This window comes from Hyposmocoma kahamanoa, unplaced genomic scaffold (assembly GCF_003589595.1).
Source record: "Hyposmocoma kahamanoa isolate Upper Pololo Valley unplaced genomic scaffold, ASM358959v1 88, whole genome shotgun sequence".
Classification (NCBI taxonomy): Eukaryota; Metazoa; Arthropoda; class Insecta; order Lepidoptera; family Cosmopterigidae; genus Hyposmocoma; species Hyposmocoma kahamanoa.
In genome coordinates this window covers 11,558,925-11,574,499 of record NW_020654466.1, presented here as the reverse complement: position 1 = coordinate 11,574,499, position 15,575 = coordinate 11,558,925, and the positions used below count along the sequence as shown (strand labels likewise).

The 15,575-nt window shown below is 36.8% G+C and overlaps 2 protein-coding genes across 3 annotated transcripts in view; one reads left to right on the top strand and one right to left on the bottom strand.

The window, feature by feature from the left end:
• Window positions 1-1,611: 1,611 nt before the first annotated feature.
• Window positions 1,612-15,284, top strand: LOC113235839 (cytochrome c oxidase assembly protein COX19). Of its 2 annotated transcripts, XR_003310895.1 has the most exons (3): window positions 1,612-1,930; window positions 11,978-12,146; window positions 15,222-15,284. XR_003310895.1 is itself a non-coding variant. In XM_026471757.1 (2 exons), the coding sequence occupies exon 1, from the start codon at window positions 1,625-1,627 to the stop codon at window positions 1,889-1,891; it is 267 nt and encodes an 88-aa protein (XP_026327542.1). In that variant the 5' UTR covers window positions 1,612-1,624; the 3' UTR covers window positions 1,892-1,930; window positions 11,978-12,657. The 2 variants fall into 2 exon arrangements, 1 of the variants encoding a protein (XP_026327542.1); XM_026471757.1 differs by lacking the exon at window positions 15,222-15,284 and having other exon boundaries at window positions 11,978-12,657.
• The window catches only part of LOC113235838 (matrix metalloproteinase-14-like), a 202,174-nt gene continuing 193,988 nt past the window's right edge, over window positions 7,390-15,575 (bottom strand). Inside the window, exons 6-12 of the mRNA XM_026471756.1 lie at window positions 11,950-12,095; window positions 10,929-11,087; window positions 10,275-10,843; window positions 10,031-10,172; window positions 9,767-9,926; window positions 9,587-9,690; window positions 7,390-9,505 (exon numbers count right to left, since the gene is read on the bottom strand). Of these exons, the coding sequence (XP_026327541.1) occupies window positions 9,180-9,505; window positions 9,587-9,690; window positions 9,767-9,926; window positions 10,031-10,172; window positions 10,275-10,843; window positions 10,929-11,087; window positions 11,950-12,095 (1,606 nt within the window). The 3' untranslated portion in view covers window positions 7,390-9,179. The remainder of the gene's footprint in view (window positions 9,506-9,586; window positions 9,691-9,766; window positions 9,927-10,030; window positions 10,173-10,274; window positions 10,844-10,928; window positions 11,088-11,949; window positions 12,096-15,575) is intronic.

Here is a 15,575-nt window from a genome sequence, read left to right as displayed (position 1 = left end):
TCTTTAATCAGAAATAATATTTTACTATAGATTCTAACTTTTTATAAAATCGCAACACGTGCAAAACGTAAACATGTTAATTTTTTGGTATTGTTTTTTCCATTGGAAAAGGCAAAGGCACTCACGCGCTATACAGCCAAGACAGAGTAATTTAGAATTCCATTACAAAATGTCTTCCATAGTGCTTCTTAAGAAATTATATAAATTTTTCCATCCTAGCCAGAATAGCATAATATACACAGTGAATAAATTTTTTTATGAAGTTACAAAGTACAGTTTTTACGAAGACTATTTTTATTTTAAGTATAAGAAAAAACGAAATTAAACTGTATTCCTTATTTCAAACCAAATCTTCAAAATTTTGCTCGCTCTAACTATTAACTCTAAGGACTTGTATCCAAGCCAAAACTATTAATAATATTATGTATAAAATCATTGTAAGTCAATGTATAAAATAGTGAAAATGATTATACCATAGACATCGAGTATACAATGTGGTATACAACCAGAATCATAAACAAGACTTTATGGCGAAGCCCCTTAAAGTTTAAAGGATGGAAAAAAATCCATAGTATAAGGCGAAACCAAATGGAAGTATGATCCTAATGGCAAGGACTTGAATATTATTTCAAGTGCTTTAAATCATACTCAAGTCTCAAGACTGAGGGTCGTATTCCAGAACTGTACTCAATGCTCAAGTCAGGATTTGAGCAGACTTGAGTATGATTTCAAGCACTGGAAATACTACCCTAATGGCAAGGACTTAGCTATGATTTTCAGTGCTCACGAACTCAAGTCCTGACTTGAGTATTAAGTAGAGTTCTGGAATTAAACTACTTGCTCAAGTCAACTTGAGCATTGAGTAGAGTTCTGGAATACGACCCTATATGATTTATTATGAATTTTTATTCCACTCTATAGGTTTGTTATAACTACGATAGAAAAAAATCTTACCTTCTATTTGTTTAGATTATGACGTAATTTGAAATTTTGTTCTAAGTCCCTAAGGCTTGGGTTTTTTTTGTTATTGATAAGACATAAGATTACGCTCTGGACCTTTTGGAGGGAAAAGTATCGTTTTTATTTTGACTTTCAATTATATTGTGAAATCTAGTTTAAAGTGGAATAGGATAGTGCTAGTGTGCCTTAATCGAAGATTAAAACGCGAAATTATACGAATCTCGAACTAAAATACCCGTATCGGCCCGTTTTAAGGAATCCCGAGTCAATCCAAGCACGCCGTCTCAAATTGCCTATCCTCTTTGTGGCGGCCATATTTACAGAAACATATTTCAACTTCATGTTTAGGCTGATGGCTTTGCCAAAGCCTTAATAAATAAAAAAAAAAAAAAGAAAAAAAAGACATAATGTCTTTGACTTCTTCGGCTTCGACGGTCTTTGTATCCAGGTTATACAATACCTAAAAAAAAAAAAGTCAACATTGTACTGTAGAGTAGTTTGTGAAAATCAGCTGTTGAGTGGATTTGCATGGAGAGGAAAAATTTGTTTTTATAAAATCAAATCTCACCAGACTATTTTATTATAAAGTACAACAACAAAAACTACTTCAATTAGTGAAAATTTCTGATATCGTCTACCAATAGTCTGAAATTTAACCGAAAACATGTCGACTGCTATGACTTTTGGTCAGAAACAGTTTATACCAACTCCGCCGGATAAGGGAAGTTTTCCACTGGATCACGAGGGTCTATGTAAGAAGACGATGACGAAATATATGAAATGCCTATTCAACAACAACGGAGACAACGCTCTATGCAGGACAGAGGCGAAAGAGTATCTGGCTTGCAGAATGGAAAATAACCTAATGGCAAAAGAAGACTGGTCTAAGTTAGGCTTCAAAGAATTTGAAATTAACACAAAACAAGATTGACTCAGAAAAAGTGACAGTTTATGTGATAATGTAATTTAGGTAAGATTCTTTATACAATAAATTTACACTTGTAGACTGAAAGTGCTTGTTATTTATAATATATTTGTAGTATGTATAGTCTGTCTTTTCCGAAGATGGAGTGAAATGACAGTTCATTGTGCAAAAGTGTTGTGTATTCTTTATAAGGTGTTCTAGAATGTTGGACAGGGCTGTCAACAAGGTGATAGGTCGGTATCCAGATGGGTCGTTAAATAACTTTCCAGGCTTAAGAATGGGAACAACTATTTGAGTTTTCCAGTCCTCAGGGGGAGTGCCAGAGAGTAAGATATTGTTGATGATATTAAAAAAATAAAGTTTGGAAGAAGAACTAGAGTTAACAATAAGGGAATACGGGATTCCATCAACACCAGGAGATAAATCCTTAAGATAACCAATAACAGGAAGAAGCTCCTCCATAGAGAAAGGAGCTTCAAAACTATTGATAGAGTTTTGTGGAGAGGGGACCCAAACTGGAGAGATTTCTTCAACAGATGGAGTATAAGGAGGTGCTAATTTAGAAGCGAGGGAGAGGAGGGGTCATTGGACAATAATCTAGCTTCTGGAGAAAAAGCACCACGAAACCGTTTTATACCCTTCCAAACTAAAGATGGGGGAGAATTAGGGGAGAGGCGCTCACAAAACTTTTGCCAACCAAATTTTTTCTTACTTAGCAAAAATTTTGTAGTTTCGTCTGCTACTTTTTGGTAATTAGTGTAGTTTTCCCTCATCAGACAAGATGAAAGTAGGGATTCAGACTCTCTACGTTTCTTGACAGCATCCATGCATTCAGAATCCCACCAAGGAGAAGGAAGGAAGATTTCTTTCTTATAGGGATGGACCTATTAGCTGCAGACAGGAGGGCATTTTTGAACTCCTCATACATTATGGATATGTTATTCATGTTGGGAGGAGGAAGGAGAGAAAGTCTTCATTTAAATAGGTATTATATTTATCCCAGTCTGCTTTGGCTGTTTGGAATTTGAGACGAGGAGAGGAGGAAAAAGTCAGAACCGGATCAGGGAATGATATTTTAATAGGGAAATGGTCACTGCCTTAGGAGTAAGGTAGGACATACCAGAAAAATCTAGATGACACAGAAGGAGAAGATAAAATAAGATCAATAGCATTCTTTGAATTTTGGGATGGAAGGACTCGTCTTGTGGGAGAGCCATCATTAAGCACACACAAATTAAAGGTGTCAAAAAGGTCAAGAAATAAAGGCGACACTGAATCACAATAGTACGAACCCCATGAAGAGTGGTGTGTATTAAAATCTCCCATAATAATAGGGGAGGCGGGATCAAAGAAAAGATTCAAAGATCAGAGAAGAGTTCAGGGATCATGGAAGAATGAGGGTAGGGTAAATAGAGAGATAAAAAGGAAATATTATTCACCTTGACAGCGACTGCACTAATGAAGTCACTGTGCAGGGGAAGGGAGATTTGGGAAAAGGTAATAGAGCGGGCAACTAAAATAGCTGCATCGCCATGGTCATCCCAGAGGCAAGCGCAGCCTGGAACTCGAAAAATAGAGTCGGGCTTCTACCATGTCTCCAGGACGGCGATGAGAAAGGGCTGGTGTTTATTAATAAGGTACAGTAGATCAGTTTTTTTATTAGAGATACTACGACAGTTCCATTGAAGGAGAGCCTGGGCCATTTTGAAGGGAAATAAGAGAAATCAGTTCAGTCAGTTTTTGACGCATGTTGTTCGGTAAGCTAGAGTCTGAGAAGCGGGATACCATATTCATTAGGGTATTTAGCAGCTCTATGAGATTATCGTTTTGAGATGCTGAGTCCTGGGACAGGGCACATCCATTGGGTTGGGAAGAAGGGGGTTCACAGACAATATTGAGATGAGCTGTTCTGTCAAAGCTGGGGTTAAGAGAAGTGGTGGATGGTTTACGGGCCGACATAATGGTTTTGCGATATGATTGTGAAACATTTTGGGAGTAGGATTGGGTCGGCATGGATAACGTTTGGGACAAAGGAGTGGAGGGGGATCTGCAGGTGTCAGCGAATGACTTTCTAGTTTGAGGAAAACGAGCTGAGAATTCCGTATTCGAGAGATTTTCCTGTGACATAATGAGTTTAATATTACGTTGCCTGAGATGTTCAGGGCAAATGCGGTTGTTGGCACAATGATTGCATGAGCAGGATAGGCAGGAAAATTCGGTCACGTGACGTTTTTTGAAACACCGAGGCTTCGACCTACATTGGGCTTTAGTGTGCCCAAATCTACAACAATTGTTGCACTGGATTGTTGGAAGGAGATAACATTCTACCGGTAAACTGTTATAAAAGCAAAAAACTAGGGGGTAGAGAACGGCCAGAGAAGGTTAAGACCACCGACTGGGTAGGTATCCATACCGGAGAATTGTTTTCGCCGGCAGATTGTGTACTCAGTCGACGGGCTTTAATAATGCGGCCAAAGCCGGAGGAAACAGAGATATTTTCAACCACATCTTCCATAGACCATTCTGTAGAAATGTTACGAATTATTCCCATGCGTGTAACATGGAAAGATGGTATCACTGCAGCATACTTTGCTATGGCAAGGGCAGGGTGGATCAGGCAAGAATTTGCATGTTGAGTAGAGTCAAATTCAACAGCAAACCGATTTCGACCAAATCTCTTTACGCCGTCCCTAACAACTCCAAGGATATTATTCTTAAACAAGAAGTGCCCAAAATTAATGGCACGCATGGATATACCCGAGGAAGGGTCGCTTTCTATGCGTTGGATATTAATTACGAAAGGAGCAATATCTGTCTTCGAGTAAGACGATTTCACAGTTTTGAAGTCGGGAATGTGGTTTGAACGGAATGGAACGCAGTAAATGATTTTTTGGGTGGAAGGGAGTCCTCATTGTTGAGGGCCCTTTTCCGGGATTGGGAATAGATTACATTATTATTATTATTATTATTATTATTCACGCATGCCAAGGAGTACTTTTCAAAATTCAAAATAATCTTTATTTCATAGTTATTACACTTGAAATCGTCACAATGGTTAAACTCTACCGCTCATTTGTAAGGCAGATTCCCCTGAGAAGAATGAGCAAGAAACTCTAGGGGATGCTCTTTGTGAATAACATTTGTACACATTCAACATTTACAATATATATAATATTTTTTTATTTGAAACATCCGAGATCGAGACTATCTCCATGAGCTAAACGGCTTACTACCACGGATTTTTGTCATCCAAGTACGCAGAAGTTGTATAATAACTTTAGTATACAATTTTTGTTTCACTATAGTTTTAAACCTCGTGAAAGGCAAATTTTGCATATCAACCGGAATCTTGATATAGAAGCGTATACATTGCCCCTTAAATGATTTTTTGACTTTGTGAAGACTATCAAGAAAAGGTAGTTTATTTTTATTCCTCGTATTAATGTTATGTCTGTCACTATTTTTACACTTACACAACTTACTTACACAATTTACACAACTGAGGGGACCGTGCCCCCTGGATCAGGGGGCTCGTCCATTTTAAAAACTCACCAGATGACGATGATTATTTACACAAAAAACAATATATACAATCAAATAAATAATATATACACAAATACTACACTCCTGACCACCTAATTACAATTATTATTAAATTTTCAATTTATAAGCCGAAAAAACTTATCCGCCTAAATCGAGCTTTCCCGCGCTTTCCATAACATAGATTATATGCGCCTGATGGTAAGCTACTCGTCTGTCCGTAACAGTTACAGAACCACTCAGAGCTTTAAATTGCAAAGATCTGCACCTACCACTGCTCCCGTCATGCGTCACCCTGAGACAGGTTGACAAGTTCCATGTGCCTGTAATTTATAAATTATAAAAAAACATTTCTTTTTACGGCGGTGAAAAATGCTTTTAATAAGTGAAATCTCTAAAACCCCCGTATTGGTAGGTATCAATCATGTATCAATATACCAAGTATCCGATATCAATGTCGATATTATAATAATCCATGGAATTACTTCGTAATGATGACTTAGAAGTGAATTACAGCAATCGTTGGCGTAAAAATTTTGAACGGTGGATTTTTGGAGTAAAAAATTAAAAACGAAAAAAATTATTCTAATTCATAACAAAAATGGCGAAAAACCAATTTTGGTCACACATTTTTATGAAACACTCATAAAGGCCTCCGCATGCCAATTTTCAAATGGATTTGAGCAATTTTTTTTCTGCCGCCAACGTATGCTTGTATGGCGGTTATATTTGAAAATGGCGAAAAACCAATTTTGGCCACAAATGAATATCAGGCACTCTATACACCTCCGCATGCAAATTTTCTTCCGAATCAAAGTAAGTATTTTCCGGCAGCCATTTTTAAATAAAAAAGAACGTTTGAATTTATTATCTTATTAGAAATTGGTGAAAAAACCTTTTGACTCCTAAAGAGCCTCGCATGCCAATTTTCAGCCGGAACGAAGCAAGTTTTTTTCGGTTGCCATTTTGAATTCGGCGTCTTGAATTTTTTTGACAGTATGTTGGCCACTGTTACCCTCTATGACGTTCCTTCCTGAACCTATTTGTAATAGTTTTCGTGATAGAAGACCTTGCAATTTGTATGGCGGCCATTTTGTTTATTTAAATTTCAAACATTTTTCACATCCGGCGGAAATTGGCCAGGGTGTACTGTACCTCAAAATGTGCACACATATCGCCTCCATTTATTATAGTTTTTGCAGCCCATTGGTCACTTTCATATTTTCCACATTTTTGCTTTGGAATCTATCCCTGTGCATACAATGGTATAAATTTCTTATTTTCCACCATATCGCGAAGTATGCGTATCAGTGAGTAAGGAATTTGAAGCTTTTATTCAGTTTTTTTTAATGGGACAGTAGGGGGAAATCCGAAACCAAAAAAAGGTACATACAAGGAAACTGTGTTAGGAACCATTATGTATTTCTGAATTATTTTTGTTAGCTTGTGTACTTTCATTGCTGAGTAAAGTGATTATTATTCGTAACCATAAATTAAATATGGAATACCTATGCCTTGTGGTGACAGGTTTTTGTCTCTATGTTTTCTCTGAGTACTTTTCTCCATTAACTTTATAGCTTTTCAAAAATTGACTGTGAGGGAAATAAGGCAAAAATGAACATCCTTAGAAAGACTTTTATTTTTTTCTTATATAATATTGAGTATTTATTATTTTTAGAACATTACAAAATTTTGATTTATTTTTATCGCCAATAGCTTAATATGGCATTTTTTTCATAAAAGTAAATATCACAGTTAATAAAATTATTTGTGACCAAACGAATTGTCAAAAACCTAATGTAAACACTAGAATATAATGAGCGACTTGAGAGGTACAACTCTTATTCAGGGACAAGTCACCTCAACCTATAATGAAATTACTATATAATGTAAAATTTCCCCCGTTCACACTTTTACAAAATTAATGTATTATATCTTTATCTAATTTAGAAATAAAATTTAGGCAATAATTATATATAATTAATTACACATAGGATATATAATTAAAGATAAGATACTACTATATACTATTTAAAATTATTTTCAAATTATACCCACTGCTCATTGCATAAGTTACTTTATTATGTATGTACTTAGATTATGCATAAGGTTTAAGTTACATATAGGTAAATGGGTATTAGATTACTTTATTAAAACAGAGTTTGGAAGAGACATTTAGGTAGATTTCTCAATTACAGGACACAACAGTAACATACAAAAATATTTAAAGAGAATTTATTCTGTACAACTAACTAACTATAGTAAGCACCATTATCATTCCATCTAGAATCAATTTCTTCCTTTTAAATTGGCAACACACCTATAGCTTCTATAGCACAGCAATCTTTCCATCCTCGTATAGTTTATAAGGCCATTTCATTAATCTATTCTCATATCTAGTATTTAAACATTACATTACAACAGAATTACAACACGAAATGGTATTGTATGGGAACTAAAGAAGGATATGGCATTTTTTTAGGAGCGCCGCCGCTGTCGATTAATCACTCACAAGCGCACTGCCTCCATTAATTCTCGTATTTTGTCCACCAGTTGCCAGTTATTTGTACCTATTATTGCGATATTGTTGTTTGCAATAAAGACATTATTCTATTAAATAGGTGTTTTGTTACAATTTTATTTTATTTTACAAATTACAGAATAAGTGTACCTCTTTTAACCAGCACATATATAAGATTATATTAGAGAAAATACAGATTACAATAAGTATAGATATTTCATGTGATATTAATAATAATTATATTATGAAAGCTTGAATTTGTATTCATATGCATATTCTACTAAGGCATTCTGTGGATAGCAAATGTCTTTATATGTTCATGATAATACATAGGTATTTAAAATGTAATATCATTATTAATTAAATTCCACTTATAGTAAAACATAGTATAATGTAAGTAATCTTAGGTAAGTATGGATTTCTATGAAATTATTCTATTTTCACATTATTAAATACTGACATCGAGGACACAAACTGTACAGAAGCTAAATGAATGGTGTTTTATACCTTACATGTCATAACAAATCAAACACTCGATCATATTGAGATCAAAATGTACATACAAGAAATAATAAATTGTAACTAGGTACTAGAATTATTCTAATTGGTTTACATAATTTTATATTATTATAATAATATCCAGAATAATGGGAATTAATACTAAACAGGCAGTACAAAGTTTGTGCAATAGTTTACTAACACTTAAGTATTAAATCAGACCGTTCCGATATGTACTTGTTCGTAGACAATTTTACCAACAAGAACCTTTATGAAAAAGGACCAACTTTAGAATAACGAACAAGAGTGTCCGTCGGTTTCACCGATAAAAAAAATTGAAACCTTATGCGGGTGCCAACTGCAATGAAAGTTCCTTTGAACTTTCCTACAAAAATATATAGCAATGTATATCTGTAGGTCAAAATAGAGACAATCTACAAATGTACGTTATCGGACTAATTTATATTTGTATGTAATTGTGCGTAATTTATATAAGTGAGTAATTTATATAAATCCGACAATTTACGAGCCTGTTGCTTTATAAAACATTTCGTATTATTTAAAGCGTGAAAAAGTTTTAAAAAATTTGTTGCTTGCTTGCAACAAATCATGAAATTGGTCATTTTTTACGTACGTGTCAATCACTATCATTTGTAGAGGTAATTTTAACAAACACGTGGCACAAGTCTTAATCGTAAGCAGTCGTATAAATTTTTTTTTCAAGAATAATATAGACTAACGGTATCGAATGTAGCTTATGAGTACTAGGATATAAGAGAAAATAGTTAATTTATTGACTATATGATTTGGAGCGGAGCTGGGTGAGTGTGGTACTGAGCTGGGTGAAGGTGGTTCTGAGCTGGGTGAGTGTGGTACTGAGCTGGGTGAGCGTAAGGTTGACCCAGGGGCCTGTGGTGTCCGAAAAGGGTAGCGACGCCCAGTGCGCTCAGCGGGACAGTTCATCCAGAACTGAGCTGATGACATTTGTCGCTCATGTTCTACCCTCATCTGTAGGTCATTAAACTTCCAGAATCCTTTTCCTTTGAAGAAATATGTCTTACCTATAAAAGAACAAGAATGAGGCATTAAGTAAGAATTTACCTAGAAAGTTGTTTTACAGAAAGCAGCTAAGTTTTTCTTACCATCATTCCACTGGAATACACTGTCGATGTTGTAGCCTACACCTGCCCACATGGCCATATTGCGAGGGTAGTCCGGCTCCACGCGTTCTGCATCTTCATCATACCTGCGATCAAAATTAAAATGAACTTGTTCTAATAATCGGAAAAGCTTTAAAACTTCATGGTTTTTTAATGACTTACTTCCAATACATTGTTCCACTATAGAAGTATGTCTTGCTGTTATGTCCCCAAATCATTGCAGCGTCTAACTTCTGTAGGTCCTCCGGTAATCCTAACTCCACTAAAGATTTTGGATATCCTGCTTCTAAATCTCGTGTATTGAACAAGTACAGCTTTTTGCCTGAAATAAAACAAAGTATTATTTGTCAAATGCCAAAAATAAAACTCAATCATAATTTGATACCTACGTAGTAGGTAAATATAACGGACAATGTCGTTCCTTACCAATAAAGAAAGCTATCTTGCCGTCAGGTCTTTCGTACACAGCATCAACATGAGTAAGCCCTTTTGGTAGTGCAGGCCACATTCTCGTTATTTCTATAGGATATTCAGGATACTGTCCCTTGGATCCTATCCTCCAATGGTACTGAGAAAAAAAACAGCAAATTATAGGTAAATATTCCGAATAATAAACATAAAGCATAATACGATATCTGAAAAATCTTTCTTGGATTCTTGTTATTCTTACTCTATTTTTGAAGATGAAAACTTCTCCACGTATCATTGTTACAGCATCGTAACTAGTATCACAAGCATCAGGTTTATCCGAAGGCGGAGTTGGCTTAGCCGTGGTCTTCTCTGGGTAATACGGTTTTCTTCTTGGGTAATAGTCTTTGTTAGGGTCATTAGGGTAAATTGGCTTGTAGCTAGGATATTCTGGTCGCACGTTGGGATAGCGGGGTCGATGTGTAGTGGGATTAACAGTGGTTTCAGTAGGACGAGGGTAGTGGTGGGTAGGTCTTCGCGGATGATCTTCAGTGGTGTTGTGATGTCGACGGTCGGGAGTTATCCTGTCTGGATAATTCGGTCTGTCATTGTGGTTTGGTTTATATGGATTTCGCGGATAGTAAGTCGGGTATTTGTCGCGCGGGTGTGGGGTATAGCTGGGCTGATGGTGTGGATATTTATCGTAGTGGTGGGTATTATGGTGATAGATGTAAGGCTTTCGGGTTGTAGTAGTCGTAGTTGTTGTGGTTGGACGAGTTTCTGTCGGTCTATAAGGGGGAATTTTTGCCCAACTTGTTCTTTCTTTTGGACCTGTAAAAGTAAATACAATGGTTAGTATTTCTTATCGTCTCATCACCGTTAAGTTTCGCATATTCAATTTCACACATATACCTACCATACATTTGCTGAATGCCATTTCTATCATCGTCTGGTAGCACCAAGTTTGGTTGAACTCCTTGATACCATGGGTACATGAGTGCTCCCTTAACAGAACTATGAAGGAGCCCGAGCGAGTGACCAAATTCATGTGCGGCTACTTCGAATAGCGATGTCCCTGAAATAGTAACCATTTCCATTTTAGCAATATTCGAGTAGTAACGTCATAATTCAAGAAGTACAAGGTGTGTGTATTTATACATGGCTACCCGAACACAAACCGAAGCGTCGATGTAAACGTCCGTTCGTGTAAATTATCACGTGTGCGGTGTAGCAGTGTAATCGTAGCAATCCACACTGCTGTGGTCGCGGTTCATATCGAATTGCATACAGACTCAATCCTATTTGGAAGCGTTAGCTGCACAACGTAGTGCACTACGTGGGACGAAACTAATGAATTCCATGATGCAATTTTGGTAAGCTAATCAAGTTTCTGTATGTGTAACATAGCTAGTCCCACAACTGAATGAAATTGGATTACTGTGAGCCGAATATGTAACCATTCTAAATTGGTAAGCTCTTTGCGCTGTTTAGGTAATGGTATCGGGTAAAATATGAGGAGATTTTAGAACTTTTTATAAATATAATAAAGCCTTTTATAAATATAATAAAATATAATAAAGCTTTTGGTATCTGTACTGTGCTGACTGGGCTATTTGTTGGGCAGTCACGCCCTGCTTTTGCCCCAGTATTTGCAAGTTAGACCAATGGTTACCTCGACACGCTAATTTTTGAACTACGTCACGTGTTGCGGAAAACGAAACGATACTGTTTATATAAGACACTGTTTACTAGTTGAGAGTTTAAAAAAATAGGTACATACAACACATACCTACGCAGCGGAATTCGTCTACCAAAAACATGTAATATGTAAGATACTAGAGCCTCCATAGTTAGATGTTAAGGAACAAGGAAGAACTATAAAATTCTTAGTTGAATAGCGAAAACATTTTTTTATTATTAATAGTTGTTACGCTCACCTTCTTCATCATCGTTTTTCGGTTGCAGCAGCCAGAGCTCGTCATCATCGAAGTGTGCGTCGCCCCCGCGTCCTGAACCAGGGAAGAACGCGTGCGCAAGAATAGCACCACGCCCATCGAATGCGTACGCATCGCCATGAGCTCCTCTGTAACAATAAATTGTTAATAATAATAATCTTTTGCATTCTGTAGAGTAGGTATAACAATGGTTATTAGAGTAATTACTAAATATAGTATTTCTCCCGCATAATATTTGCTGTCATATTTTATATTACCTTACCTACCTAATAACATTGTATAAGTTTGTTTTTAAGCCATTGATCAATCTATAATTTTACATAGTGTGCCTAAAAAGGAGTAATAAATTATTTGTAACGGGTAAACATGATCAATATGACGGAAACAGCAAAGTTAAAGTGGTTGTCTCGATGAAGCACGGTTTAACTGCTGATGAAAATTCCCACTGAACTTAATATATTCATTTCGCAACAAACAACTGTGCCGCAGTGGATGGAGGCTGTGGAGCAATCAAACTTGTGTCCCTGGGTGCTCGCTCTCGGACACTACCCACCTAATCATTTTTCGCGCCGTCGAAACAGCGGAAAGACCTCCTCGGCCATGCATATTTCACGCAATATTAGCTGACCGCTGCGTTATTGAGTTTCCATGTGAAAGTTTTACCATAAACCGGTAAGGCGGGGAATACGCAGAATGTTCTTTAGCTTAGCTGTATATATGTACATACATAATAGGAGTAAAACTTTGTAGTGTTATTTTTGAACTAGATATTGGTATTTAAAATAGGAGTTTGTTTAGAACCTACATACCTAAAGCCATAATGGTGTTTACAAATTTAGTTTATGATTTTTAATACGCTCGATGATTACTCCGTGTTCAGTTTCTTGTATGAATGGTTTAAATTTGTCAGGTTTTGTCTAGGTTCATAAATTCTATGTATGAGTTGTTTTCGAGTTAGGTATATTCTGTAAAGCATTCGCGGTTGGGTGAGTCGTCAGGGTCGTATAACCCTTTTCCACGGAATGAGTGTCTCGCTGACATACGCCATCAAACGTAATGGCTTCGGAATGGAAAGTTTCCGAGTTAGGGATGATTTATTGCGCCGCCGGTGGTGCCTTTCTTCACAATGACAGTGGTGAATCGACATACAGGTGCATTCGTCCAGAGATGTACTGCCACCTTATCTATTTCTGCCGCCAAGCAGTGATGTGAGCAATTGCTCACTTGTTTCAGGGTGACGGGCGCACTGTCAGTGCTCCTGAAATTGTTGCGGTTTAAAGCTCTGAGTGGTACTGCAACCGTTCTGGACAGGCATGTCGCTTGCCACCAGGCGCACGTCTTGTTCGTCCCGTCGCTTGTTTTTGTACAAAAAGTACATTCAAAATGGGTCTTCCATTTTTGTACAAATCTTGAACTATTTGTGAAACTTTTTTCCATAGGTAATTCTTGTTCATGGTTAGTTTTTAAACAAACATTTTAAATTGATTATTTCGGAAGTTTAACAAACCTTGTTACGCCGCTACAATGACGCCACGGCCGATCATGCCTTTATCAGTTTTATTTATAATAACACTAATAACTCAAGTTATAGCTTACAGTGAGCATTTCAATACGCATCCTTTATTACAACAGTAGTATAGTTGAGTTTATGGATGTAATAAATTCAGTAACGTGCTCGGTGTACAGGGTGGTGCGCTTAGCGCAATCACTCTCATCCACACGTCTCGACGGGAAGCGATGATGGAAACACTACCCAGCGTAAAATATAAGGCGGTTTAGTAACAAAGTTGACCTTAAACCGTGAGCATCATGTCAACACTTTTTTTTAAAAGTTGTTGTTCGCCAAAACCTTTGAAGATCTAAGACGAAACAAAGAATACCTGTCAAATCTTATGTAGAGAGCAGTATTGTTCAATTCATTTGCGAAAAGATCCTGTAGAATTATTACACGTATATCTGTATTGAACATCTTTGACGTAGAATATCCTAAGAAACGGAAGATATATCGTATAGAATATATAAAGTTATCGGCACGCATAAAATCTACGACAGGTACCGTATTACCGCAGTTATGCCGTGTATATAACTGCAGTCGCGTCCTTTGACAATGTAAAGAGCGAACCCTAGTTATCGCTGTTCAAATGTAAAAAACATCTTTCCAGAATTCAGTCGAGGATTTGATGTCGTTTAATGAGTCTCTCTGTATGAGTATCGAAGTAGATTACTGAAGAACTAAAGACGAGAATCTTTTGCGTAAGATTACTATTATTTTGAATTTCATGAGCTCATGCGATAATAATGTTTGCAAAAAGCACTACGTACGTTATCAAAACAATATCAAGAGCTGTGGGTTGTATTTCGATTTGTGCGGGTAACTAATAAACTGAGCACGCGTCCAAGTTTCAGCCGCTTGAGTTTGGGAAAAAAGAAAATTTTATGCAGACCACAGTGAAGTTGGTGCTTGGGCTGCAAGTTCGCAGCAAGCCGCAATATGGCGGTCGCAATATGTCCACGGGTGGGGTTTTTGTCGCCACTACTTTCTCATATCGGCGTCGACGGTGATCTAATAAGGGAAACTTCGCCTTGCGCTCATTTGATATGCGACGCCTGTCGGGAACTCCGCGTCATTTGTCAAGCTGCAATACCTACCGCCATTCGGGAGCGGGACCGATACACCGGGACTGCATACTATCATTATCGCGTATTATTTACCGATATCTAAACCACTGTGCGCAGAATAGGTTCATTGTAATTTCAGTACTTTGAAGTGAAATAAATATATGGCATGAAGGCATGTAAAGAGCAGCCAATCGACCTAACATTTTTATTGTATTGTAAATATTTTTATTGTAAAAATGAACTTTGTTCAACACTCTGACCCAATTCAAGTACCAAAACCAAATATTTTAAAAGTCATTTAGACTGAGAGACAGAATAACTGAAGCCTTTAAACAAATGGATAAACAGGGATTGTGGAAACCCATGGGACCAAACTTTTCAGTGCAGCATTCGAAAATATCGTCTTTAAATTTCCATATTCTATATAGTATTATCTACGTTGAACATTGACATTTTAAACAGGAAAATATATAGAGAGGGCTTCAGACAACGAATGACAACCGCGTGCAATGAATACAAAACAAGGAGGGCGCGCGCACTGCATTACTGAGACAAAAAGTTAATTTAAACTAAGATCTTTCTCAAAAATGCTATTTTATAAAGAGAGAGTGAAGGTCTTTACGAAAAGGGAGTAGTCCTGCTGAAACTATTTGGCAGTATATTCTCCCAGGTAAACTATTTCCAGTAAACACGAAGCAATTTTCCGTTTGCAGTATTAGATAAGTAGCAAAGTGGATTTAGCGAGTCACGTCCCCTGAATGAAAGTGAATCGTGAACGGAACATCCCACGACGGGAAGCGATGCGTCAGCGTGCCAATTTTCACTTTAGACACTTATTTTGTTGTGGAGCCATTCTAAAAGTTAAAAATACCGAGTAATATTCAAGTCCACGTAAACCTTGTACATATCTGTGTACATGTAGGTACAAGGTCCATTATAGTCCTTTTCCTTACAAATATCCTTAACTAATAAATAATATTCATGGCAAT

Excerpts from the sequence above, each read along its gene's own strand:
- LOC113235839 (XM_026471757.1), top strand. The coding sequence starts at position 1,625 with ATGTCGACTGCTATGACTTTTGGTCAGAAACAGTTTATACCAACTCCG.